At 36.0% G+C, this 26,482-nt stretch overlaps 1 protein-coding gene across 1 annotated transcript in view; it reads left to right on the top strand.

The window, feature by feature from the left end:
- DYNC1I1 (dynein cytoplasmic 1 intermediate chain 1) overlaps window positions 1-26,259 on the top strand; it is a 366,270-nt gene extending 340,011 nt beyond the window's left edge. The window contains exons 15-16 of the mRNA XM_007939787.2: window positions 3,082-3,207; window positions 26,149-26,259. Of these exons, the coding sequence (XP_007937978.1) occupies window positions 3,082-3,207; window positions 26,149-26,259 (237 nt within the window). The remainder of the gene's footprint in view (window positions 1-3,081; window positions 3,208-26,148) is intronic.
- The last annotated feature ends 223 nt before the right edge of the window (window positions 26,260-26,482 follow it).

The raw sequence follows: 26,482 nt of genomic DNA, 5'->3' as shown, positions 1-26,482 counted from the left end.
GAGGGGGCAGGGAAATACAGTTCAGGTGCTAGTGTTGAATCTCTGCATCTTGCAAGGGTATATACACCTATAGCCCCTGCCCAATAGTTAGTGTTTTGTTTTTTTTTTCCTTTTGAAGTCTGTTTTTCTTTTAACTACAAGAGCAATGTGACAGGGATATAAGAGTTATGTACTGAAGCATCTTTGAAAATGACCAAAACAGCATGAGTATGTGAATGCCCATCATTTTTTATGTTGAAATGTTTATAACATTAGTGCACTTAGTAGAAAGATATGACCCTACACTGTAATGGTTTCCCAGTCTTTCATCGCTTTGTTTTACAATTGCATTGCTTCTATATACTGGAAGAAACTCATTCACTTCAGGCAACCAAAAAAAAAACCAAACATTTTCCAGATTGGTTTAGGAGACAGCTACATCAGACTTCAGGCTTGGGAGAGGTGATGTTTAGGTGATAACTATGATAGGTACAAAGGGAGTCAGTGTTCTGACCTTTAAAATCCCTAGGGAACTGGCTTTGTTTTAGTCCTTACAATCTGCATTTTGGGTAAAGTAAAATAATGTCTCCATGCTGCCAAACATAATTTTTGTTTCCCTTTTCTTTTTCTAGGTATCAAGAAAGACCCACATAAGACTTTTGTAGCTGAACATTTAAAAAAAAAATTACTGGAGAGCATGCAAATCATGTAGTTTTGTAGTAAACATAGTTGTGTTTTCACAATACTTGTACAGCTAGGTTGAGTCTGATTCGAATCCAGTAATGTGTTGGACATTTTTTTTAAACCCTCAAATCATTTTTCCCTTCTAGCAAGTTGAGCGACATTTTTCAAATTTTTGTCAGATTAGGAATTAGATTTATTTTAAAAAAGAAGAATCTGAATTCCCAGTGACTTGAGCAGTAGTGTTTTATTGTTGTTCAAATTACTGCACTTTTAGACCAAGCTATCCCCACCGCTATTATACAAGCATAGTTCAGTTTTACCCATCTCAGTTTTACTGACTTCTCTTGCTTGATTGAGTAATTTATACTGTATAGAGCCTGCTTTTGCAATTAAAATTATTGAGGCATAAAAACACGTGAAAATGTTTGTGAAACCAACTTATGAGAGAGAGAAAGAGAACATAAGGCTTATTTTATGATGGATTTATCAATTTTTGAAAGGTCAAATTAATGCAAATGTATTTTGTCATTTCCTTCATGCATTCAATAATTTTTTTTTAGCACATGCTATGAACAAGGTGCTGCGATAGTTATTATTTTTTTTACCATTTCTAATATCTATGAAAAGATATTTTAAAAACAATAATATTAATTGTTAGAATATAAGTGATACAGTTTGCTATATTCCTTATATTCCAAATATATATGCAAACTATATTACTTACATTCCAAATAAAGAAATTCTAAAATATATGTTATTTTAAATGTATCAAAGTCAATTTCTTCTGAGATTAGTTTTTCACTGTATGAAGGTTACATATTTCTATTCTTAGATAAAATCTAATATTGAATACAGTTAGGTATAGTATGATTCTGTATGTTCATTCTAAATTATGGCATTATAAATTAACTTTGAATACTGTGTACCTGAATCATGGATTTGTTTTCTGGACAGCACCTCATAGTAATAATAAAGTGTATTGACAGAATTATATACCATCTAAATTCACATTATTTAGGCCTTTGAAAGGTTTGGTTAAAAATTCAGGCTCTAGCATGCACAGCAGGCACCTTTATTGTGGAAACTGTGTATTTTCAAAAAAGAAATGAGCCAGGGATTTTAGTTTCACATTTTGCTCACAATCGACATTCAGTGATTTAAGCGGGTGAAAGAATTTTTATTGATTTCAAGATTATGTTTAAACATAGATTCTTACATATGATGGAGTTTTTATTTTATTTTAAAGATAGGTATTGGGTCAATAACCTCATATAAACAGATGGTTTCAATTCCCTGAATAACAGAATGCCAGGGGTGCTAAGTCACAGTACATGTCGTGTTTCCATCCTCATATGAGATGTTTATTAGACACAGGTCTTAAACACTGGCAGAGGTGATCTCGGTGGCCCTCATTTCACTTTTATTTTTCTATTTTTGTTTTAATATTACCTTTTTCATTTCAAATGGCCCCTTGTCATTTTCTATCCAACATTCTTATAGAAGGCTTGTTATAAAGTTACAAAGTTCCAACCTTGAAGACAAGAGTTTGTAGAACTGGTAACGGAAGAGGGGACAGGCACACTAAAATTCTTTTTTCCAAATACTGAGATTCTTGTATCAAATATGGTAGGGCCCGTTTCAGCATCTCCCATTTTCACTTTCATAATGATTAATGTAATTATCTACATTTTTAGATTTCAAGGTGCTTATTAAACAAGATGTAACACATTTTCTACAAGTGTGTTGCTGTATTTTATCAGGGTTATCACCCTGGAGACATTGCCACAGTTATGGACCACTTCCCACAGCCTGGCACTGCCAGAGGGAAGGGAAACAGAGGAAAGAAAATGAGAGGAGAACTTCAAGTTTTGAAGTTTTTCACCTGCATACTTTCTTTCCTTCTGCACATCCCATCCCAGATGAGATTTAGGGGGATTAATACTTCTATTTTTTTTCTGACCATTCATATTAATGTAATCTTTATTTCATCATACCTACCCCGCCTGCCTTTTGTAGTATCCTTAGTCTTAGGAAATCCTGAAATCTCTCCACCGATCTATAAATCATGACATGATTGTGAAATACCACATTTAGCTGCTCTGGCTGTATGGTGGATGTACATACCCTACCTAATCTGAAGAAATATGTATACCACTCACTGCCCATTGACTGTGGAAAAGGTTTTCCTGCTTCCCTTTTTGTTAAATTGTCTCTTCTCTCTACCCCTTAATTCAGCAGGGCATATGATTTAAGAACAATGAATCTTTTTTCACCCCTGCACAAGGGATGCACATTACTTCATGCACGTGAAGGCAGTAGTGACTCACCTAGTGAAGCATATCGTTGTACATTAGTTTATTTAAATTCGTATTCAGAGATTTTTTTTTTTTTTTTTTTCTGTCATAACTCTTTTGACAGGTTCCAACAGCAAGTGTGGCCATTGAGGGCGCATCTGCCCTAAACCGTGTTCGTTGGGCTCAAGCTGGCAAAGAAGTTGCCGTTGGGGACTCAGAAGGCCGTATTTGGATCTACGATGTTGGAGAGGTACAATATAGATATATATGTATGTGTTTTGTTTTGCTTTGTTTTGACTTGTGTATCTTCATCAAAGACGTAGTGAAATAATTGACAACACTTTGTGGGCCAGAAGAGCCCTCTCAAGTGCATTTGCAAATTTCCATTGACTTCAGTGGGAGTTTGGCAAGACTTCCTTAGGGCCTAATTTGGTCTTCTGTCTCCATGCACAGGACACTTTAGTTAATGATCCCAGCTCCTTTTAGAGTGCTGTAGAATTCCCAGCTATCCTGTGAGAAGCATGGCACTTCCCACCAATTTCATGGGAATGAAAAGTTTACCAAATACATCATGCTAACATTGAATTTGGAAGTTTGTTTTTTCATTTGAAAAATAAATTTGTAGTTGGTGTGTGAAATTAAAATATATATCATTTCTTTGTAATAAAAGAGTTGCCAACTAATAAAGCTGAGGTGAATTATAATTTTGTGCCATTTTCATGCTATTCCAAGGTTATTGTGTGAGATATATACCTATCTGGTGTGTCCCATTACATAATATATAAAGTATGCCTGAATATCATGACAAGTGTGAGAAAGAAAGAAAGAAAAAAACTATATTTTTTATTTGAAATAAATCTCCTTGAATTTGTATACTAGCTTTATTTAATACCAATATCATAACCCTAACTGTTTACTTTTGCTATATGAGAAAGTGTTGACAAAAGCCTTCATTTCTGATGAGGTTAAAGGATTTTTTTCCTAAAGACGGAGAAAATGTTAAACTTTCAAGCAAACCAAGTAAGAAAGAGTGTTATGTAATGCTATTTTGGCGTAATATGAATCTAACATTTGCATTCCATTGGAAAAATACACCACATTTGTATGCGTAATGTCCTAGACCTAGGAAGTGCTCATGAGTGCCTGGTGGATGGGTTTAGCTGATAACACTGAGAAGGGTGCTTTATGGTTTCATCAATCAGCATGTTATAAATCTGGCAATCCTAAGTGGTTTGTTCTACGATGAAACTTTTGATGATATATTATACACTGTTATATGGCAGAGTTGGTTGTGTTGAAACAAGCTGAATGAACTTTTTAAAAATCAGCCAGAGACAGAAACTAAATGACTATAGAGATGGGGTGTTTGCTATTCTGGGATCCATGTCTCTAAGTAAAACAACTAGAAGAATCTCTTGGTTTTACTGCATGCCACATATTTCATTAGATGCCCCCTGACTGCCCCTACTGCCACAAGCTGAGTCATTCCAACAGTGACAAAAAATTATGTAAATATTGATCCCCAGTGGTGAAGATGCAAAAGGTCTGGTGACAGAGTTCAGAGTCTTTGGAAAAAAGAATGCTCCCCAGGAGAAACTATTGCCAATAGTTGTAAGGCAATATTTTCTTCCATGAGTATTCTTTATATTTAATGCATACTTTTCACGGTCTTCATCAAAATAAAACTGAACAATGACAACAAAACATTTCCTAAAAAATAAAAAAGTGAACAACGAAAAATATAAAGAATTAAACAAGATGTCTCTTTTCCTTACCCCTTCCTTCCTGCCTTCCACCTTCCCTTTCCGTCTCTTTCGTTGTTTCTCTTCTAACAAATGTAATTGTGGAAGAGAAATAGATGTGGAGAACATTCAGAGATGAAATAGCCAAAAATAGATGATATTTTAAAACTCTCTTTCCCACGTCCCTTACTTTTAAACAATGTCCCTTATCTCTCTTAAGAGTATATGCAACATTAATTATTGTACCCTTCTTTCTTGTTTCCCTGACGGTCTAAAATCCAGACTAGTTTAGCAATCTGGTTTATTTAAAGAAAAGCCTTTTTTAAAGTCTTTATGTTGACTATAAATATTATTTATATTATATATATATTATATAAATTTATATTGTAATATGTATGGTATATAAATTTTATTATAATATTTATGATATATAAATTTATATAGACACCAGACACATATACACCATCTCTATGCATAAAGAAACACAGCATAATGTATATACAGAATTTTCTGCAATGAAGTGATTTTATAGACAATGGACAGAATTACTAGAATATGACTCGTATTTTGGGAGTATGTATGATTTTTCAGAAGTTGCTTTGGCTTATATGTGGCTACTAAAACTTCTTTCTCAATTGTTCTCATCATTTCTAAATTGTAAAGTGTTGTTATACTCATATTTCCACTATCATACTGGCAGGGCAGGCTGGCTTTCATTTTTGTATTATTGCCCTTACTTTTCTAAGTGATATTGCAGACTGTAGAAATGTCTGCAACTATAGGCCAGTCTCACCTATTGTCTGGAGTCTAGACAGGCTATAGAAAAATCTCTGTGACACATAATAGGCCACACAATTTGTAGAGTTGTTTATCCCTACAAATTCACTACCAGGCCAAAAAAAAGAAAAAAGGATATACCATTGTATTGTGAGTAGGTAATATTACAATCCCTTAGTCCTTTCCTGAATGACCACCAGTCAGGATAGGCATATATACTTGAACAGTTCTTTCTGTATTATTTGATCGTACACAAAGCAATTTATAGCTCAGAAAAACTCAATTAAAATAATTTTGTCTAAACCACTGTTTTTTCTAAATATTTTTGTATGGTATCCCAACATACTGATTTTACTTCCGGGAGAAAAAAAAAATGGCTTTTGTTTCTCTTCACTCACCTCTGTGTCCTATTATGAGTCTCTCAAGACCAAGTCAATGCAACCATCACGTGCTAAAAGGAAAGAGAACTTCCCTGCCGCTCAGACTTAGCTGAAGTCCACTTCTGAGAGACGGTAGACACTTTGCCAACAAATGCCAAGATTAGTGTAGTTACTGTTGTCTCATTCACCAGTCTAAAACTGACAGAGCACAACTGAACTTAGAAGAGAAGGGCAGCATCTAAACAGTAACTCACCAGCCTTCCAAACTACCTCAACTGCAGAAAGCCAGATGGAGTGTCTTCGGTGCCAGCTGGCCTATTGAAAATTAAATCTAAGGCTGGTGCATAGCTGATCAGAGGGAAGGAGTTGGAGCAGGAAGAAATTTAAAAAGAAAAAAATAATATATATATATGGCATATGGCATTGAGGACCAATTTGCAAGTACAGTCTGCTACCATTATCTGTATTCAAAATTGTCTCTCTGATCTTCATGAACACTGCACCCCTCACAAGGGTCATGCTGGCCTTTGGATAGAAAACTTCATTGGAAAGAAGATGAAATACTTTTATATAAGCCTTATACTGCAATCTGTATATGAAAATAAATGGTAGCTTTTAGACTACACTTTGTCTATCCGTTTTCCACGGGACTTTAGTACATTGAATAGGTAAGTGCCTGTCTCTGGAAATCCATTTCACACTCATTCTCTCAGTGTTGATTTTACTGAGACCTCTGGTAGGTGGAAGAGAAAGACGGAGGCAGTAGGTTAGCTTTTGCCAAGGTCCTAATCCACAGGCAAGACTGGCTTCGGAGGTTTGCAGCCTATACTTAGAACAGCCCTGTGCTTGGTTTAATGCTCACTGTCATTGACTTGCAATTTGTTCATGAGGGGCCCTACATTTTCATGTTGCACTGGGCCCCACAAATTATGTAGCCAATCCTGTCCACAAGAATATTACTCTTAATACCACTCATGATGCATATCAGAAATGGAAAATGCTGGCCTTGACCTAGGTCATTAGAAAGAAGGAGAGATCTTTAGAAATTTGGTTAAGTGGAGTACGTGCTATATGGTCTGCTTATTATCTATTTCTTAAAATGACATAAAAATGTTGAATGAGAGTAGCAGTGATTTTTACATTATCAACATCATGAGGCCCATAAAAAGAAAGGCGAAGCCATATTGGAAATTCTGATTCCCCTCCCTGCAGCCCCGTTTTGATGACATTGTAATTTTTACTGAAAATACAACTTGGGGAAAGATTCCTATGATGCTTATTATGGCTGGAGGGGAGGAGGACAGGCTTTCTCTGTTCAGCCCATAGTGCAGACCTCCCTGATAAGAAAGACTTCTGCGACTGCCAGTGGTGAATCCTCATTCGAGTCCATGTAGATTTTCCTTCCTGTGAGATCTGGCACTCGATGAGAAGGGCACTGCAGAAAGGGACTCTGGTGTCACCAGCCACTAACAATCGTCTGGCTCATCTCCTGTCCCCGCTGAGATTGCAGCTGCTACAGGGAGTCCCAGCCCAGTGCCCCCATGATCATGCCCTCCTCTATTATGTACAATTATCCTCCATGACTTTTAAGGAGATGGCAGAGGGCAATGGCTTGAATCCAGATTTACTGATGCAATTTATTATGAACTTCTGAATGGGTAAACAGAGGATTGTGTATGAGCTCATTGAAATCACCAGATTGAATTTGTTTCATCCCCCTCCTTTCTTTTCGTTACATTTAAATCGCAATGGCATGAGTAATATCTTGAGGTCCGTGACTAAGAAGGTAAAACATAAAACAGCAACAACTTCTCAGGTAGGCCACATGATGCTTTGTTTATACAGCACACATTTTTGGTTGTTTGATTTCAACATTGTATCTGCAAAGTATACTGTACACATTTATTTTCACAGACAGGGGTCTATTTTCTTTGCAGAGCAGGTGCTTAACTCCCATTAGCATAAATAGAAGTTATGTGAATCCAGTGAAAGACAGAGAAGACCCCATTTTATTATTTTGCAATCATTTTTATTCTACCTGTGCATCTGAAAAGTTACTTAAATAAGCAATCCTTGCATGAACCATTTAAATGTTCTGACACCTAAATTGAAAACAAACCAAGCTCCTGAATAAGTTTTAGGGACTTTTCTCTCCAGACTGTGGGACACAATCTACTTGCTTGAGTGCTACATGATTCCATTCAATTAATTGAAACATGGTAAGATAACAACAAGGCATGAATTAACTACAAATATAACCTGAAAATATTGAGCGTATTCGGCTTCCGCAGGTTTGTAGAGAGCTGTTAATCATTGTTGGATTTCTTTTTCTTAAGTGATGTGTGAACACACATATTTCAAAGAATTAAAAATAAAGATTACTCACTACCGTGGCTCCTTTACTGAACATTCAGCTTTTTCTAAATGCAGCTGATTTGAACAGCACATAGGCCAGTGAGTGTAGAATTATTCACGTGTCCTGATGATTGATAGCGAGGCCTGTCTACCTGTCTTTCTTGCAGATGTGCTTTATAGAAAGCCACTGCATTGTGAATGCTTCAGTGCTGTCACACAGATACGGCTGTCATAAATATCCCCTAACAACTATGTTTGCTGCTTATCTGAATTAGGTAGAAGGCTGTTTGCAGCCCCAGTTTCGAAAGAAGCAGTTTATCTTCCACCTTCTATTATTTATTTATTTATTTCCATTAGCCTCTTCAGGGAAGATTTTTTCGGCTATGATAAAGTTATATAAGTTTTAAATCTCTGATTATATTTGTATAGCCATCAAATGACAAAATTCCAGAATGGTTTTCAGCTTAAACTAGAATTTGCAAAATAAATGGCAATTTAAAAACTGTAATAAGGAAGATGAATAAATCTGATCATGCTAACTCTATTTGTTTGGCATCCCATTCACTACCTAAGAAAATGTGCCTAGATCTCCAAATTTTTACTCTCAATTTGGGCAACATTTCAAATAGCTTGTTTGATATGATATGGCTGTTTTAGGAGCAAAGGAAAGCCACATTTTATTATAAATTTCCATAAATATAATCAATTTTTCATTCATTAATATTTTTAAAAGGCTTTGGAAAATTCTTGGATAGGAAAAAATGCAGGTGACTATGAGAGAGCAAATGTAACTTCTATAAAATAAGTAGAGTGTGATTTTAAATGTCCTTTTGAATATATTTTAAAGCTGAAATGAAAGTTTATTTGGAATCCCAACAGGCAAAATGTCCTATGTAATGTACCTTTAGAAATGATAGTCAAGATGTAATGTAGAGGGACTATTTAAGAAGTACTTTGATGGGTTTTTATAGCCAGCAAGAATAAGAATAAAAGAAGGGAGATCCAATGTGCAATTTCTCTTAAAATAGTTGCACGTAGTAACATCTGATAAACTGGAAATGCAGGGAGTTAAAAAGGGTTTGAGTGGCACAAGATAAATGCAATATATGTATAGTTTTTAAGTGGATTACACTTAGGCAGTAATTGTTTGCTTTGTGAAATGACTTTGTATTTTCAGTAGAACAGAGCCTCCAATGTTTCTCCACAAGGAATCCTATGCCTTGAATATAAATAATCCCTCTTTTTGGAATAGGGGGCTGTGAAGAACACAAAATATGAAGTTAAACTGAGGGTTTTTTTTTTTTTTTTTTTTAGATGAATTCAAATAAGAATTCCTTGATGACAAGGAACTGCATTTGAAATCATTTGATTTAATTGTGCTTTATGGTAGCTGTACCTACCGCTGATGACTAAACCTTGACAGCCTTCAAAAGAGACAAACTGGTCTCAGTTTAGCCAAGTCCAGTATGGTCCCCCAGAACACTTGTGTTTCTCATTAAGTGAGTGTTCCAGTGAGTAGCTAGATTCTTGAAGGTCTTTGCAAGTACTGGCTTATTCTCCAGTGGATGACCAGTGTTATTTTCATTAGCTGGTGCTAAACACTTCCTCTGGTTTTCTCTATAGAAAAGACAAGATTTAGGCACAAGTTCCTTCATGATGCCAAACATGCAGATAACAACTGAAGGTTCAAAACCTCCAGTTCTGTCTGTGACACCTAGATAAAAAAAATCAGTTGATGTTTTGTTTTTCTACTTTTTCCTGAACTTTTACAGCTACAACCCAGTGCAGTTAAGTCAAAAGCACAAAGTCATATTTGTTTGGGCAGATTTTGGGTGCTAATAAATATAATTAGATAAAATAAACCACTTTGAAATAGTATATATTAACCCATTTCTTTGGCATTATAAATTATATGTAATCGAAGTAAAATAATTTGGGTAAAATATATGATTGTAATTTTAGTATTAACTTGATTTCTTCTAGGAAAAGTACTTAATTTTAGAAAGAAAAGAAAAAGCACTTTTAATTCCATTAAATCAATGTTATAATTATTCATCTTATAGTAAGTATAGTAGCAGTGGCTTTCATTTTGATAATTATATATGTAAAAGACCATGATTAAACTAATTATAATATACTGTGCTTATTCAGGTAGCATTAGTTTATGAAAATGGACTCAGTAGGATTAATATCTTTTCAAGCTACTCTTTTTTTTCTGAATTGATGAGAAAATACTTATGACTTTTATGTACTGTGGAGTAGTTGATTAAATGAAAAGAAAACCCTAGCATCTAATTTTATGAAATTAGGCAATGAAGTGCATATATTCTCATTTTGGTGATAAATGCTCTATGAATATAAACCTTCTGAAACAAGACCCAGTTTGTGTAATTAATCATCTTTATGATTCTTCTGTGGTTTCAAACTGTCATCTTCAATAGCAGTTTGGATTCTGAAGCAGTCGTTAATTATAGTGTTAATTTTTTTTTTATGGCTGACAAAATTGTGTTTAGTTTCAGAATTTCAAAACTACTAAATTCTGTCTTGAAAAATTGCTGCTTAGAACAGTAGCCTTAAATCACAGCTTAGACCAGCCGAGTGTGAAGCTGCTCCAATCATCTGTGAGTCTCAATTAATACTTCCCTGTATAGAAATGGAATGTTATTTGTTTCTTACATGTGTATGTGTGCTTCTATTTGAATATCTAAAATATAATATGAAATCAAGTATCTGCGTGTTTCTGTGTAAATATATACCTACCATGGGGGATGGACTTGCCAAATGAGGCTCTGAGTAAATCAGTATATTCCAATTGCAAAGAAGGTTTGCATCAATTTTTGGGAATGTTAGATAGATCCTCTTTAAATTTTAAAACATGATTTTTAAAAATTGTTTTAAGAACATCAATGCTTAACATTGTAGAAGAAAGTTTGTGCTCTTACTTTAAGATTGGTAGATAAAACTGATCAGTGGTCAATTTCTAAATTCTAATGGCCAGCAAGTATTTGTGAAACATTTAGGTTAAAATTTTAAATTTTTATTTGTTTCGGTATTGAGAGCCTTTTGGTAAGACAGTAAATACCTCCTGTTATCATAAAGACTAACCACCCTGTTGCCTTAGAGGAAAAAAAAAAAAAAAATCTGTTTAGCAACTCTCCTTTGGTTAATCACATTCAGTAGGGTTTTTCTAAGCTTTGGAAAGCTATGCCCACAGAAACATACATCCAGTGGATACTTGAAGTTATCTATTTGAACATAGTAATCCTGTCTAGCACAGTGCCTGGCACACACTAAACACTCAATAACTATTTGATGGGTGAATAAATGATTCACATGAGAAAGTTGGGGAGTTAGGTGAAAGCTTAGTTGTGCAAAGCATTCAAAATGCAGCCTCTAAGTTGGCTATAGATTGATGGAGGGGGAAATTTCATTTAATTATATTTGCATGGACAAGAGCATTTAGAAAATATATTTAGATAAGAGTGCTTATCTTTCCTCCCCAATCTCTATCCCAGTCCCCCTCCTCTTTTGTGCTTTGAAAACCAAGCAATTGGCCACTAGTGTAAAGAAAGCCTAACAGTTGATTCAAATAGTTGTCAAACCACTGGAAAAATGCTTCCTTTTCATTTTGCTTTTTTTGGACACTATAGATATGGTAAATCATGAACTGCATTATAAAAATACCTCTTTTATGCCCAAACATTCAGAAGGAGGGAATGACATTTCTTTTATTCCCTTGGTAAATGTTTTTAAGGTGTTTAGCAATAAGCTTTCTTTTTTTGTCAAAACTGCTTGGATGCAGTGGTTGCTAGGAATTTACTCAAAAACCTATAGTTAATAGTATCAGGAAAAAGAAGGGATATATGTTTAGTCAGCTAATATGACAGATCCCCCTGAATAGTTTATGCTTTTTTTCCCTGTCATTTCCTTGAGCCTTTGTGTTACGGAAAAACAGTAGTAATTGAGATTGAAAAAGTTTATTTTCCACTATTGCCCAGCAGCCAATATTTCTTAGTATTTTCTCCATCGTTTAGACAGAGAAATTGATTGTTGCAAATAATAGAAAGATAATGCTGAAAATGTTTTTTGAGGAAAGGAGAATGACAAGATTTTAACACAAATGTGAATAAAGTTATTGTTAGGTATTAGAGAATTAACTGTATTTCATTTGCTTGATTGCCCCCCCGCCCCACATACACAGGTAAAAACTTCAGAATTTTGTCCTATTTCCTATAATGATGCTAGAATTTAAAATGAAGAAATTTTTCATTTTAAAATGTCAATTTCCTAAGAACAGTGTTTAAAATAATTTCTTTCCTTCTATATTTGCTGTCTTAATAAAATGGAAATAGACCCATATTTATTACTGTTTACTTTCGACTTTTATGTCCTACATTTATTTCATTTTTTTTTTTTTAATTAGGTAGTAATGGATTTTTTTAAAGTATCATTCTAAGAAGCATGCTGTCAAAGTAAACTGCTCACTTAATGATACAGAGAAGAGACCTTTGGCAGAAAGATTTCAAGCTGTGTGCGTGGATGAGGGTTCCCTTCAGTGAGATTTTCAGATGAAAAGAAATGTGTTCTTTCTTAACCAAAAATTGTCAGATACCATCAAATACCAGAGGTTAGAATGCTGCTAAATTTCACAGAAACATTAACTGATTGACTGGTAATAGCAGACTCCAGAGAATGGACACTAATGTCACTTCTACTTTCGACTTCTCTCAAACTGCTGTGAATATGGAGTTACCACACAGTATATCTTTTTGTGGTAGAACATTGGAGTGTATTTACCCTCTCTATACTTCATTCTGGCTTGGAATGTTCGTAGGTGGTTTCATCCATTGTTAACAGTGATGCTAGACTCTCCAGAGAGTTAAATACAGTGGAGTTGTATTTATTTGAAGCGGGTATGCTTGGTCGTTCCCGTGGCTGTTTCATTGCTTATTACCTCCCACTTTGCTTCCATCTGTGTGTGTGGCAAAGGGAATTGTCCTAAAAAAATATAAGCTTCCTCCGAACACAAACGTGTGTTTGTATACCAGTAAGTCCACAATCTCATGATATGGGTGCCATTAACAATTGTAGTTTTTAAAATGCTTTCAGAGCTTAGAGGGGTTGGCCAGTCTTTCTTTGGAAACCAGCGTACACTTCTACTCTTTCTACAAATGCATTCAAATAATTTATTTATATTAAAGTGAAAATTAGTGAGACATCTTTTTAACAGAAAATTTTAATTTTTAGGTTAATACAGGAGATGAATGTTGTGTATCTGTTTGGAATCATTGGTTAGCATAATAGTCCACAGACTCTTTTTTTTTTTTTTTTTTTAATGACTCCATTTAATTGAAAGATTACAAAGATGCTGATGAACCACACACCCATGGAATATTTATCCTGAAACCTAAAGTCCTACTCATTTTAATTCATTTGCCATGCTTCATGTATCTGAGAAACCAAACTGAAATTACTGACTACTTTCCTAATGTTTTATTTAACCAAGCTTTTTTGTTTTTTTTAATTAACCTACTTTTACACTAAGTAATGCCTGATACAGCTATTTTTACCATTATATATATGTATATCCTTACTCTGGTAGGCATTATGGCAGATAATGCAGCTATTTAAGATCAGCTGCTATGTACTATAAACCCTTTAAAATTACTAACAAATGAGGGAAGCTTGACTGAGGAGGGTTCAGAATGGTTAGCCATGTGCTGATAAAAAGGGACACATGAATGATATTTGTATGTTTAACCCAGGTTATAAAAAGCCATTTGATTTTTATAACAGCGTGTTCAGTGCTTACGAAGCCTTACAACTTGAGGTAAAAATGTAGGATCCCATTGTAGAAAGTGCCGTAACAGGAAAATAGCTAGAGAAAGCTGTATTGGTCATATGTGAAAAAGAAAAACAAAAATGTGTATGTGAGTGTGTGTTTGTGTGGGTGTGCACATGTGGTCATAAGGAACAAGTAGGTTTTAAATTTAAGTTTCCAAAGGAACAATAAAACTACTCTGAAAGAATTTTCCTTCGAATCTGAAAGAGCTCTTTCCCTTCATCCAGCCCATGGAAGTTAGCTATTTTAACACTATATTTAAGGAATAATTTGTGTGAGTTTTTAAGAAATTAAATGTGATCAACTGTAGGATAAACTTTAAAAATGCAGCTTTATATATATATAGATGAAAAGAAGAACGTGGAAGAAAGGAAAGGACATAGGAAGGAAGAAAATGACACTGAAAATTGAAGGAGAGAGGAATAAGTGTTAAGAAGGAAAAATAGCCAAACAATATCATTTTTCAGGGTTTATAATGTGCCAAGCACTGTACTATGCACATTATATTTCACTGACTTTTTTTTATCATATACAGCCATCCTAGGAGTTGAGTTAGTCCTAAAATTCCTTTCTTATGAATGAGAAAGTGAAGATCAGAGATGCTAAGAATACAGATAAGCGGCAGAGTTGGGAATGAAATTATGATCTGACTGATAGCAGTCCTGGGCCTGTTCTCCCTATCTTGTTTATTCTGTAGTCTGTGGCACAAAAGGTACCCAATGGTTAGACTGATGGGTGATTTAGGGGTAGGACAAGACAGGGTACAAAGACATCCAACAGGTGAAGAGGGCAAATCCATGACCTGGCCTCAGAAGGAATAGGTTTTTATTGTTTTTTTGTGTGTGGGGGAAGAGAGAGAATAGAACTAAGTTATAAAGTTTTGTGAAGTTTTCCACAATGTTTGTACTTTTGCTTTTTTTTGTGTGTGTTTGACCTTTTGTCTCTCAAGAACTTTAGAAGATTAAAAACAGTCTTTAGAATCTTCTAGCAGGTAATTCAAAACACATTACCTGTCTGCCATGGTATGCTGGCATTTCTTAAAGGGATGAGGCCTCCCGATTGCCCCACACTAACATATGAAAGTTTGTGGTCTTTGACAAATCATTTAGTTCCCTGTACTCATCTTCTTGTTACAGACAGGACTATACCTTGTCCTTTGACATCCTCACAGAGCATTCATCAGAATTAGCTGTTTAATTTTTTTTTTAATATACACAAAAATTCTGTACAATGGATATGTATGCCACATGTATGTTTTTTAGGAATATGTTCAATTTTTTTAAGTGAAAATTTAAAGAAAAAGAATGTATGACTATTCCATGAAGAACTCACAGTACTGTCTTCACTTAGAATACCTTTCTCATCTTCTTCACATCCCTGTTGATAAATTGGCCAGCCATCATCATCCCCATTTTACAATTGAGACGATGAGAGGTTAAGTGCCTGACCACTGAAAGTGACCAAAATGAGTCTAGGACTTAAGTCTCCTGTCCAAATCTGAGGTTCATTTTACCTCCTCCTTATGGACAAATTGCTTCCTCAGTAACTATCCTTGGCCTTATTTCCCTCAGCTGTAAAAATAGGGTCAGAACATATCTGAAAGGTGACCCTTTCAGAGCTAAGATTTTATTATCTCAGGAACCACAGCACAAATGCTCTTGGCATAAAAATGCTTTATAAGTTTAACAAGAAAAATTAGGGAACTATCATCTGTCTGGGAGTAGACTGGCTGCTGTTGAACTACAGGTGTATGAAGTTGTAGGAAAATCTGAGTCCTGGCTCATCTGTGACGTGGCCTTCAGTGGATGAATTTGAAGGCAGAGAATGTTTCCAAATCCGCTTCGATTCAGTACTGTTGGACAATTTTATGCATCCTTCTGCATGACATTCCTTTGCTTTAACTATGTTAACTATTTTCTTCTCTTTACTTTTCATAGATTTTTTAATTGATTGAAATTATTCATCACCATTACAAACTTATGAATATTTTTCCTATCACAAATGTAAATTGCCTAGAAATTATTCTGAACCATTATTTTCAGGGGGGAAAAATATCCATGGCAATGCTCCAGATATAGACTTTAATGCCTTGCTGAAAACTTGAAAAGATGCTAAAGCAATGTGATTAACGTGCCATTTGCACCTCTGCTACTTGACACACAACATATTCCAGAAAACGTAATTGTCGTTGTCAGAAAGTAAATTTGAGGCTATTCATTTTTTGAACGTCAGTGAATTATAAAAAAAAAAAAAAAAATCACGCCAGTATTCATACATGTTGCCCTTAGAAAATATGTTAACTAAGTTTCATCTACATTTCATAGTCTGCTTATGCCAAAATGGTTGACGGTTATTGTTAGGCACCTTCAGTCAGTTCCGACTCATAGCAACACTGTGCTCAACAGAATGAAATACTGCCTGGTCCTGCACCATCCTCACAATCGTTGTTATGTTGGAGCCCATTGTTGCAGCCACTGTGTCAATCCATCTCATTGAGGGCCTTCCTCTTCTTTTTGCTGGCACTCTACTTTACCAAGCATGATGCCCTTCTCCAAGAACTGGTCCCTCTTGATAACGTATCCAAAGTATGTGGGACAAAGTGTTGAGATCCTTGCTCCTAAGGAGCATTCTGAATGTACTTCTTCCAGGACTGGTCTGTTCATTCTTCTGGAAGTCCATGGTATATTTAATATTCTACACCAACACTATAATTCAAAGGCATCAATTCCTCTTTGGTCTTTCTTATTCTTTGCCCAGCTTTCACTTGCATATGAGGCAACTGAACATAGCATGACTTACCTCAGGCATCCTTTGGTCCTCAAAGTGGATTTTGCTTTTTAACACTTGAAAGAGGTGTTTTGCAGCAAATTTACCCAGTGCAGTATGTCTTTTGATTTCTTGACTGCTGCTTCCCTGGCTGTTGATTGTGGACCTAAGTAAAATGAAATACTTGATCACTTCAATATTTTCTCAGTTTATCATGGTATGGCTTATTGGTCCAGTTGTGAGGATTTTTGTTTTTTTCATGCTGAAGTGTAATCCATACTGAAGGTTGTAGTCTTTGAACTTCATCGTAAATGCTTCAAGTCTCCTTTGCTTTCAACAAGCAAGGTTGTGTCATCTGCATATTGCAGGTTGTTAATGAATCTTCTTCCAATTCTTACACCATTTTCTTCTTCATATAGTCCAGCTTCTTGGATTGTTTGCTCAGCATATAGATTGAATAAATTAGGTGAAAGGATATAACCTTTAGGCACATTTTTCCTGATTTTAAACCATGCAGTATCTCCTTGTTCTTTTCAAACAACTGCCTCTTGGTCTGTGTACAGGTTCTTCATGAGCACAATAAAGTGTTCTGTAATTCCCATTTATTACAGGCTTGATAACTTTCAGATTGGAGAAGTTAGTAAAAATCTTCAGTTTCTTCATCTCTTCCATTAGTGGTTGATGCATAAATTTGAATAATAGTCGTATTAACTGGTCTTCCTGGTAGGCATATGGATATTATTCTACCCTTGACAGCATTGTACTTCAAGATAGATCTTGAAATATTCTTTTTGACAACGAATATGATACCATTCCTCTTCCATTTGTCATTCCAGCCATAGTCTGATTCATTGTGGCCAAACCAATCCATTTCAGTTCATTAATGCCTAATATATTGATCTTTATGCATTCCATTTCATTTTTGGTGACTTTCAGTTTTCCTAGATTCACACTTTGTACATTCTATGTTCTGATTTCTAAGGGATGTTTGCAGCTCTATCTTCTTATTTTGAGTCATGCCACACCAGCAGATTGAGGTCACAAAAGCTTTACTACATCCACATCATTAGAGGAGGAGCTCTGGTAGCATAGTGGCTAAAGCACTTGACTGCTAACCAGAAGGCTGGCGGTTCAAACCCACCAGCCACTCCTCGGAAGGAAGGTTGGGCAATCCTACTTCCGTAGTGATACTGCCTCGGAAACCCAAGGAGGGGTCGCTATGAGTCGGGGCCAGCTCAACGGCAAACAACAACAACAATATTGAGGAGGCAGTCTTCTCAGTTGTGTTTTGAGTGCCGTCCAACCTGAGGGCCTCACCTTCTGGCACTACATCAGACAATATTCTGCTGCTATTCATAACATTTTCACGGCCAATTTTTTTTGAAGTGGATTGCCAGGTCATTCTTCCTTATTTGTCTTGGTCTAGACTTCCATTGAAATCTGTCCACCGTGGGTGACCCTGCTAGTATTTGAAGTGCAGGTGGCACAGCTGCCAGTATCCCAGTAACATGCAAACCACAGTATGACAAACTGATACACAAGTGGTAAAATTGAGGTTTAACTAGACCAAAAGTCTCCTAGAAGTAGTCTCAGATGCTCGTGAGCCACATTTCTAGGCATTTTTGATCAGAGAGTTCTAGGTGAGAAGAGTCTTTGACTATCAAAAGTGAGAAGAACTACTCTGTCCATATAGATGCTGTATAGAGTGGTAGGCATCAGTATTTTTAAAATTAAAAGAGTGGTCTTCTTGTTTGTAAGGAAACCTGTTTGGTCTTACCAACAAGTAGTTCATATGTCAAAAACTATTACTCTGAGTGTGAAAATAGCCTGTGAATATGCATTCACACATTCAAGGTAAGATTATACTAAAAGTGCTTCCTGATGGTGATATTTAGTTCTAAAAATGGGGCATTCTGCAGGTCACCTTCTAAATCTAACATCACGATCATCTTGTTATTTTTACAGTCAACAAGATTTTAAAAAACCTTAATAGGTAAGGTGGGTAAATTTTTTCTAAGGTTCTAGAAGCATTTGTGTTTTCATCATGTTCTACTTCAGATCAGGAAATTAATAATAGTTTTTAAATTTATGATATTCTACAGAGAAAAATATTTAGCAAAAATGTTTTTTAAAAACAAACTTTTAATGTTTTCTCAACCTTAGTAGAACTTCAGAAGATCAAAAAGAGGTCGAGATAATGTTAGAATAGTGAGAAACCTTTTGTGAGGACGAATCTGTTTTTTGAATGGCAAGTCTTGGTCTCATGGTACTGTTATTCCCACACCTGCAGGAAAGGGCAAATAGTTTCATTGTGGGGTTATTATTATTTTTTTGTTTGTTTCTTAGACATATTTAAATTTTATAAAATTCACTTTGGAAAAGTTAGATGTGTGATTTTATATCTTATAAATAATACTTAGTTCTGTCCCAAACTCTATTTAGGAACATGTTCAAACCTTAATATTGCATAATCTTTACTAGTGTTCTTTCTTAACTGTCTTGCCATTACATGAAACTATATAAATACATTTACCTGTTTTCTAATTTTGGTCTAATGTTGCACTATTATCAAAACAGTAAATAACTAAACTTCTTGCCCTCAAGTAGATTCTGATTCATGGTAGCACCACTTGTTTCAGAGTAGAAGTGTGTGTCATTGTGTTCTCAGTGGCTGTAACAAGGAGACTGGTGGTGCTTATAAAACATTACAAAGAGCACTTGGCAGCTGAGAGGTAGGTAGGTTGTGGTTTGAACTCACCAGCTACTCTGTGGGAGAAAACACCTGGCAATCTACTCCAGTCAGTATTACAGCCCACAAACCCCATGGGGGGTCTGTTCTGCCATAGAGAGTCACTAGGAGTCAGAATTAATACCATAGCACACAACAACAACCTTAATGGCCATTGATTACTAGGCATTTCTTCCACAGCACCACTGGGTAGATTCAAATCACCAACCTTTGGTCAGTGGTCAAGCGCAAACCATTTCTACTGCCCAGGGAAGCTTATAAAACATTACAAAGAGCATTGCAAGTCTGTACCACTGTAACCAATAATAGAGCTTTATGTTTGAGAGTCAAATTCAGCTCTTTATCAGCAGTCTGCTGTATGTTATTAGTAAGACCTGACTTTTTTCCAATATCTAAAGTTAAACAGAGTTTAAGGGTACTTTAGTTGATTCTCACTTTATACAAGTCTCTTCTCCCATCTGAAAGCAGAGTGTTCTTTTTGCAAACTGAAACGGAGTAAACGAAAGAAGCAATTACCATTAATTTATATGGGAAAAAAATTTGAGCATTCCCAGACCCAAAAAGTAACCTACTAAATAACCTAAATACTACATAAAACCTAAAATAACACTAACATATAGTGTTTGCAGACACAGTTCAAAGCTATGGTGGCTTGATGCCGAGATGCTAAGTGCAGTTACTGGGGGAAGGAGCTTGGTGACACCACTCTCTGCTACTCTGCTCAGGATGTGGGCTGCTTCTTTACAGCTCACTGCAAAACAACACTGAATGCTAGTTTCCCTCCTCACTTTTTTCCATAAAAGTGAAAATCCTCTTTGGATTTCTTTCAGTTAGTGAAAACAGGTGCTAATATAGGTCTTTTGTAAAAGGGAAATGATGCAAAGCACACTTTCAAAAATCAGGGGATACTCGTACAAGAAAAAGATATAGCATTAAATCTCTAAGTTGTAAGGGTGTTTTCGTGATGGGGCTTGTATAATTTATTTGAAGCTCCTCCTGGGCTTTTAATTGTCTCAGCTTTTTGAATGGACTCGTCTGGGCTCAGAGGAGGGAGAGGAATGGTCCTAGTCTTTCATATAAACATGATACCAGCCCTTTGCTGCTTATGCTTTTGGTCAGCTCTTTTGAATAATTTACTTTGGAGACCTCATTTCCCAAGTACAGTATTTTCTAAAATTGAAGAGAAAAATGAAGAATAGTGGAACATTGGGAAAGAGCTTACAGTAGAGAAAATGGATTGAGCAAGGGGGGAACCACATCAACCAATACTGTTGTGAACTTGTGTCGTTGCCTAAAGAGATACTTGGACTCATTTCAATAACTAGGGAAATACTTCACCACTCAAATTCATTCAGATTACTGAGAATTCTTACTGATACTACATTTCCCAAAATAAGTCTAAGAAATTATTTCCCCTACCTGGATATCATTTGCAGAATTATATTCTTGAAACATCTAACTTTAGTCACTATGAGTTGGAATTGATTTGACAGCAATGGGTTTGGAGGGCCCTGGTAGCACAGTGGTTAAGTGTTCGAGTATGAACCAAAGGGGCATAAGTTTAAACCCAACTGCTCTGAGAGAGAAAGATGTGAAAGTCTGCTTTTGTAAAGATTACTGCCTTGGAAACCTTATGAGGCAGTTCTACTCTGTCCTATAGGATCGCTATGACTAAGAATTGATTCAGTGTCAATGGGTTTGAGTTTTGTTTTGGATACTAGCACATTAATCTATACATTTATTTTGTGGAATGACAATACCACTCTCCAGTAAGTTGTCTCAACAAACAGTATCTGGAAATATCATCCCTTGTAATAAAAATTTTAATTTTTAATCACATAGCTCTGAAGAGTGGATACTTTCCAGCTATAACAGTGATCTCAAAGCTTAGATGTATTTGCATCGTATTTTTTATTTTTAACAATGTGTATTTATTGGGATAAATGTGTTCTTGATATTTATGAACTATGTGGATAATATTTGTAGCTCCGGTACATACAGATGAATTTCACCAACTTAAAGGGTATGTCTCTAAGGATATAGCTCTAAAGTCTGAATCAATTTTATTCTATATGGAAACCACTTCCATATATTGAGACTTTTACTCACTCCTGTTTCTCATCTTCAAATAATTCTCTTTTCTATTCCAAACACTTACGTAATACCTTTAAGCAATTAATTTTTGGATGCTACATAAATAAGTCATATAAAAAACTAATAAAAATCCATACAGACAATTTGCATTGAAAGTGGGATTAATTTCCTCCTTGTTGAAGTATGCAAAGAAGATGATATTATTTGGGAAATTTACAAATACCCCTTTTTGTTGAATCAGTGTAGCATACTGGCTAAAGATGCAAATACCAGAACCAGATTACATGAGTACTGACATTTGCTAGTTGTTCAACTTTTCATAAGACTTGATCTTTCTATGCCTAGATTATTTCTTCTGTAAAATAGAAATAATAATATTATCCTATATATAGTATTTGAATATTATCCTATATAGGAAGTGGGCCATCCACTTCTCAAAGAATTGGCCAGTGAAAACCTTATGAATAACAGTGAAACACTATCTGATATATTACTAGAAAACTGTGTGAATAGCCCTGAAACACTGTCCGATACAGTGCCACAAGATGAGCCCCTCAGGCCAGAAGGTACTCAAAATATGACTGGGGATGAGCTGCCTCCTCAAAGTAGAGTCAATCTTAATGACCTGCATGGAGTGAAACTTTCGAGACTTCCATCTGCTGATGTAAAATGATTCAAATTGGGAAGCTGCAAACATCCATTAATAATCAGAACGTGGAATGTATGAAGTATAAATATAGGAAAATTGGAAGTTGTCAAAAATGAAATGAGACACAAAAACATCAATATCCTAGGCATTGTTGTTGTTGTTATATGCCGTCGAGTCGGCCCCAACTCATAGCGACCCCTCCTGAAATGAACTGGTTTTGGACATTTTGAATCAGACAACTGTATGATTTACTATGCTGGGAATGACAGATTGTAGAGGAATGGCATGGCATTCATCATCACAAAGAAAGTTCCAAGATCTATCCTGAACTACAGTGCTGTCAGTGATAGGATAATATCCATACACCTACAAGGAAGATCAGTTAATATTACTATTATTCAAGTTTATACACCAACCACCAAAGCCGAAGATGAGGAAATTGAAGATTTTTACCAACTTCTGCAGTCTGAAATTGACCAAACATGCAATCAAATTGTTATTATTATTATTGGTGATTAGAATACAAAAGTTGGAAACAAAGAAGAATCAGTTGGAAAATGTGCCCCTGGTGATTGAAATGATGGTGGAGATTGTGTGATAGAATTTTGCAAGACCAATGACTTCTTCATTGCAAATACTTTTTCTCAACAATATAAGCAGTGGCTATACACGTGGACTTTGCCAGATAGAATACACAGGAATCAGATTGACTACATCTATGGAAAGAAGTGATGGAGAAGCTTAATATCTTTAGCCAAAACAAGGCCAGGAGCTGATTGTGGAACAGACCATCAACTGCTTATATGCAGGTTCAAGTTGAAGCTGAAGACAAAAGAAGTCCATGAGAGCCAAAATATGACCATGATTATATCCCTCCTGAATTTAGAGACCATTTAAAAAATAGATATGACACATTGAACACCAATGTCCAAAAACCAGAGGAATTGTGGGATGACAAGAAGAACATCATCCATGAAGAAAGCAAATTTGTGTTGTTGTTTTTATGTGCTATCAAGTTGGACCCAACTCATAGTGACCCCTCCTTGGATTTCTGAGGCAGTATTACACTATGGAAGTAGATTGCCCAACCTTCCTTCCAAGGAGTGGCTGGTGAAGGAAGCAAAAAGGTCATTAATAAGATAGCAGAGGAAGAAAAGATCAAAATTGATGTCAGAAGAGACTCTGAAACTTGCCCTTGAGTGGAGAGTAGCTAAAGCAAATGGAAGAAATGACAAGATAAAAGAGCTGAACAGAAGATTTCAAAGAGCAGCTTGAGAAGACAAAGTCACTGATTATAATGAAAAGTGCAAAGACCTGGAGTTAGAAAACCTAAAGCATTTCAGCATTTCTCAAGCTGAAAGAATTGAAGAAAAATTCAAGCCTTGAGTTGCAATATTGAAGGATTCTATGGACAAAATCAGGAGTTCTGGTGGCATAGCACCTAAGCATTTGACTACTAACCAGAGGTTGCTGGTTCAAATCCACCAGCCACTCCATGGAGGGAAGACTGGGCAATCTACTTCTGTAAAGATTTACCACCTTGGAAACTCAAAGGTGGTCACTACGAGTCGGAATCAACTCAATGGCAGTGAGTTTTTTTTTTTTTTTTTTTTTTGGAGTTTGAATATGGGCAAAATATTGAATGATGCAGAAAATATCAAAAGAAGATGGATGGAATACTGTACCAAAAAGAATTGGTTGACGTTCATCCATTTCAGGAGGTGGCATATGATCGAGAACCAATGGTACTAAAGGAAGAAGTTGAAGTTGTACTGAAGGAATTGGCAAAGAACAAGGATCCAGGAATTGACAGAATACCCATTGAGATGTTTCAACCAAATGGATGCCACACTGGAGGCACTCACTCATCTATACAAAGAAATTTGGAAGACAGTTACCTGGCCAACTGACTGGAAGAGATCCATATTTGTCCCCATTCCAAAGAAAGGTCATCCCACAGAATGTGGAAATTATTGAACATTATCATTAATATCAGCTGCAAGTAAAATCTTGCTAAAGAGAATTTAAAAATGGTTGCAGCAGTATATTGACAGAGAACTTCCAGAAATGCAAGCTGGATTCAGAAGAGGATGTGGAATGAAGAATATCATTGGTGATGTCAGATGGATCTTGGCTGAAAGCAAACAATACCAGAAAGATGTTTACTTGTGTTTTATTGACCATGCAAAAGCATTTGATTGATAGATCATAACAAATTGTGGATAACATTGAGAATAAGGAATTCCAGAACACTTAATTGTGCTCATAGGGAAACTTTACATAGATCAGGAGGCTGTTGTTCAAACATAGTAAGGGGATACTTCATGGTTTCAAATCAGGAAGACAGTGTGTCAAGGTTGTATCCTTTCACTATACTTATTCAGTCTGTATGCTGAGCAAATAATCTGAGAAGCTGAACTATATGAAGAAGAACATGGCATCAGGATTGAAGGAAGACTCATTAACAACCTGTAATATGCAGATGACACAACCTTGCTTGATGAAACAATGAAAACTTGAAGCATTTATGGTGAAGATCAATGCCTTCAGTATGGATGACACATCAGCATGAAGAAAACAAAAATCCTCACAACAGGACCAATAAGCAGCATCACGATAGATGGATAAAAAGATTGAAGTTGTTAAAGATTTCATATTACTTCCACAATCAACAGCAATGGAAGCAGCAGTCAAGAAATCAGATTTGTTGCAAAAGACCTCTTTAAAGTGCTGAAGAGCAAAGATGTGTCTTTGAAGACTAAGATCTGCGTAACCCAAGCCATAGTATTTTCAGTTGCTTCATATGCATGTGAAAGCTGTACAATGAATAAGGAAGACCGAAGAAGAGTTGATGCTTTTGAGTTGCGTTCGCGAAGAGTACTGAAAGTACCATGGACTGCCAGAAGAACTAACAAATCTGTCCTGGAAGAAGGGCAGCTGCAATACTCCTTGGAAGTGAGAATGGCCAGACTTCGTCTCACCTACTTTGGTCATGTTGCCAGAAAGGATCATTCCCTGGAGACAGATAGCATGCTTGGTAAAGTGGAGGGTCAACGAGAAAGGGGAAAGCCCTTAACAAGACGGAATAACACAGTGCCTGCAACAATGGGCTCAGGTATAGCAGGGATTGTGAGGCTGGCACAGGACTGGGCAGCACTTTGTGCTGTTGTTCATAGGGTTGCCAGGAGTCGGAACCAACCCCATCGCACCTAGCAACAACATACAGGATTTTTGTGGGGTGACTTAATGCATGTAAAGTATTTAGAACAGAACTTTTGATGTTAGTTACTACTATTATTATTCATAGGTAACAGCGTTAAAGATCTTGCTGAAAAGGCACAAACATGATCTCATGTTAGTAAGAAATTTTTGCATATGTAAGTATACACATGCGTGTATATTGGCACAGTAGCAACACTTTAGATAAAGGATTAGTTGCATTGATTAGAAAGAAGAATAGATAAATAATAAGTTATTTCAAAATCTTGGTCAATGCTGCAGTTTCTGTTTGCTTGTTCATTGTATGTTTGAGCTTACAGATTTTCATTACTGAGAGTGTTTTAACGTGACCACTGTAACTGTACAGTTTACATAAGTGATAAAAGTTTTGTAAATTCCTCCATTGATTTTCCTTCCAAGAGCCACATTAGTCTATTCTCTTACACTGTTAGTTTAAGAAAACACTTCTGGAGACCTGACTGATTCAAGGAAGAAGAGTATTTTATTTACATTCCAAGTGAACCATCTCCTTTGTGAGGAACAGCATGATGCCGGCTTCAGGGCTTTCAAACATAAAAGATACCTTGTTCACCATTTCTCCATTGATTTGCTTTGCAGCTTGCAGTTCCCCACAACGATGAGTGGACCAGATTCGCCAGGACCCTCGTGGAGATTCGCGCTAACAGAGCTGATAGCGAGGAGGAAGGCACCGTTGAGTTAGCTGCCTAGAGGAAACCAGCCGCTTCTACTCCAGTCCCTCAACTTCCCCCTCCTAGAGCTAGCATCCACAGCCTCCCATCCACGTGTATCCAGTGTCCATTCAGTATCAGTATTACTGTGACATTTTGGATGCCATATTGTGCCAGCTTTGCTCCAAGTGTTGCAAATTTATTCCACTGTGCTTTCCACCTGAAACTCGCCAGAGCATTTCTATCTTTTCTGTTTTGAAAAT

This window comes from Orycteropus afer, unplaced genomic scaffold, assembly GCF_000298275.1.
Source record: "Orycteropus afer afer isolate SDZICR_OR568_19922 unplaced genomic scaffold, OryAfe1.0 scaffold00063, whole genome shotgun sequence".
NCBI classification, from domain to species: Eukaryota; Metazoa; Chordata; class Mammalia; order Tubulidentata; family Orycteropodidae; genus Orycteropus; species Orycteropus afer.
This window is presented reverse-complemented; position numbering and strand designations above follow the sequence as displayed.